At 33.6% G+C, this 2,336-nt stretch overlaps 1 protein-coding gene across 1 annotated transcript; it reads left to right on the plus strand.

Moving 5' to 3' along the window:
- The first annotated feature begins 653 nt into the window (after positions 1-653).
- On the plus strand, positions 654-1,761 carry LOC145626892 (uncharacterized). Its single transcript, XM_081679355.1, has 2 exons — positions 654-1,469; positions 1,577-1,761. The coding sequence occupies exons 1-2, from the start codon at positions 785-787 to the stop codon at positions 1,609-1,611; spliced, it is 720 nt and encodes a 239-aa protein (XP_081535481.1). The 5' UTR covers positions 654-784; the 3' UTR covers positions 1,612-1,761.
- Positions 1,762-2,336: the final 575 nt, after the last annotated feature.

The following is a 2,336-nucleotide window of genomic DNA, read 5'->3' on the forward strand; positions in this document are numbered from 1 at the left end:
ATATATAAAGTATGGATATCCCCTCTGCATGCATTGTTTAATGTTTATACAATATATTTGCATTTATCCAGTTACATAATTATAGTATGTGATAAATTAAAATAAAAGGAAAAGGATTTCTATTAGTGCTATTGCGGTAAAATCGTTTTCATATGCAACGCATTAATAGTCAGTATGATAATTATTTGCATACTTTATTAATCTTGTAATACATCATTGTTTAAGGATTTTGTTATTCATTTTGGATCAATTGGATAATGAATTAAATTGTGTAAATGTCAAGTGTGTTAAGATTTTATTATTTAGGGAGTAGCCACAGCATCTCTATTTATTAAAATTTTATATAGAAATCACATGTGGAAACTAGACATTTGTTTGTAATTAATCCTCTATGATATAATAAGACTTACCCACAGGAATTTTATTATATTAGAATGATTAATTAGAGTGAAGTATTGAACTTTGTTTCTTAAATGTCCCACAGGAAATTAAGAAATTGATACAATTTAATAGCTTCACTGTTTGATTATTATATTATGTTTATCTAATTGAGTAGAACTTTAGCCCACATGCAAGTTTTATGTCACTAGATTTATGTATTTACATGATTTACATTGGTAAAGCATGATTTTATTTTACAGTCTATATTGATATTAAGCATTTTTATTTAATTTTTGCAGTAGTTTTACCTGGAAATATTTCTGATGTCAAATGTGACATTCCTGAACTAAGGGGTGATAACTATAAGGTGTGGAAAGAAAGAGTGCTGCTGCAATTAGGATGGATGGATATTGACTATGCTATTAGGAAAGACGAACAACCTGCCATAACGGAGGATAGCACTCAAGATGCAATTAGTCTTTATGAAAAGTGGGAGAGGTCTAACCGTCTCTCCGTTATGTTCATAAAGACTAAGATATGTGCTAGTATTCGTGGTTCTGTCGATAAGCATACTAATGTCAAAGAACTCATTAAGGCCATCGATGAGCAGTTTGCAACTTCTGACAAAGCTCTTGCTAGCACCTTAATCATGCAGTTTTCATCCATGAAGCTCACTGAGACCAAAGGAGTGCGTGATTACATCATGCGCATGAGGGATATAGCAGCTCAACTTAAGGATTTGGAAGTTACCATGTCTGACTCTTTCCTAGTGCATTTTATTCTGTGCACTCTTCCTATTCAATACGGCCCTTTTAAAGTCTCTTACAACACACATAAAGATAAATGGTCAATTAATGAACTTATGACCATGTGTGTTCAAGAGGAGGGAAGATTGGCTATGGAAGAGAGTGAAAAGGTGAACCTCACAACTTCTGAAAAGAAGAAAAGGGATCACACTAAGGAAAAGGGAAAGGGAAAGATTCCAGCAAAGTCATCCATTAAGAAGGAGTCTACGTGTTTCTTTTGTAAAAAGAAGGGACACATGAAGAAAGACTGTACCAAGTTTAAGGAATGGCTTAAGAAGAAAGGTAATTTTTTAGCGTTTGTTTGTTATGAATCTAATATGGTTGATGTTAATTCTAATACATGGTGGATTGACTCTGGTACTACAATCCATATTTCGAATACCTTGCAGGGTATGACAAACCTAAGGAAACCAATGGGGAGTGAACATAACATCTATTCAGGCAACAAGATGAGTTCGCATGTGGAAGCAGTTGGGACATGCAGCTTAACTCTAAGTAGTGGTTTTATTTTGCATTTAGAAAGGACATTTTATGTTCCAAATTTCTCTAGAAATTTGATTTCAGTTTCAAGACTTGTACCTTTGGGATTTTCCTTTAATTTTTCAGGTTCTGGTTTCAGTTTATCAAGAAATTCTGAAGTTATTGGTTATGGTATTTTGTCTAATGGTTTATATTGTCTTAAGTTGCAAAATGATATCACTCATAATTCCATGCATGTTAATATTGGTTTTAAAAGATGTATTATGAATGAAAAATCCTCTATGCTATGGCACCGGAGATTAGGACATAGCTCCATTGAGAGAGTTAAAAGGTTAGTAAAGGATGGGGTACTTGATACTCTAGACTTTGCTGATTTTGAGACATGTGTTAGTTGCATTAAAGGAAAGCAAACTAACAAATCTAAAAAGGGTGCTAAAAGGAGTTCTGACCTATTAGAGATCATACATACGGATATTTGTTGTCCGGACATGAACGCTAAAGATCCAAAATACTTCATTACCTTTATTGATGATTATTCGCGATACATGTATCTTTACTTACTTCATTCCAAGGATGAAGCTTTGAACGCCTTTAAATTGTTTAAGGCCGAAGTAGAGACACAATGTGGTAAGCACATTAAGATCGTGAGATCAGATAGAGGTGGGGAGT

This window comes from Chenopodium album, chromosome 4 (genome assembly GCF_948465745.1).
Source record: "Chenopodium album chromosome 4, dcCheAlbu1.1, whole genome shotgun sequence".
NCBI lineage: Eukaryota > Viridiplantae > Streptophyta > Magnoliopsida > Caryophyllales > Amaranthaceae > Chenopodium > Chenopodium album.

Bases quoted from the DNA above. Each gene is read 5' to 3' on its own strand.
- LOC145626892 (XM_081679355.1), top strand. From the start codon at position 785: ATGGATATTGACTATGCTATTAGGAAAGACGAACAACCTGCCATAACG. The intron at 1,470-1,576 runs GTAATTTTTTAG...AATACCTTGCAG, and splicing joins GGAATGGCTTAAGAAGAAAG to GGTATGACAAACCTAAGGAA.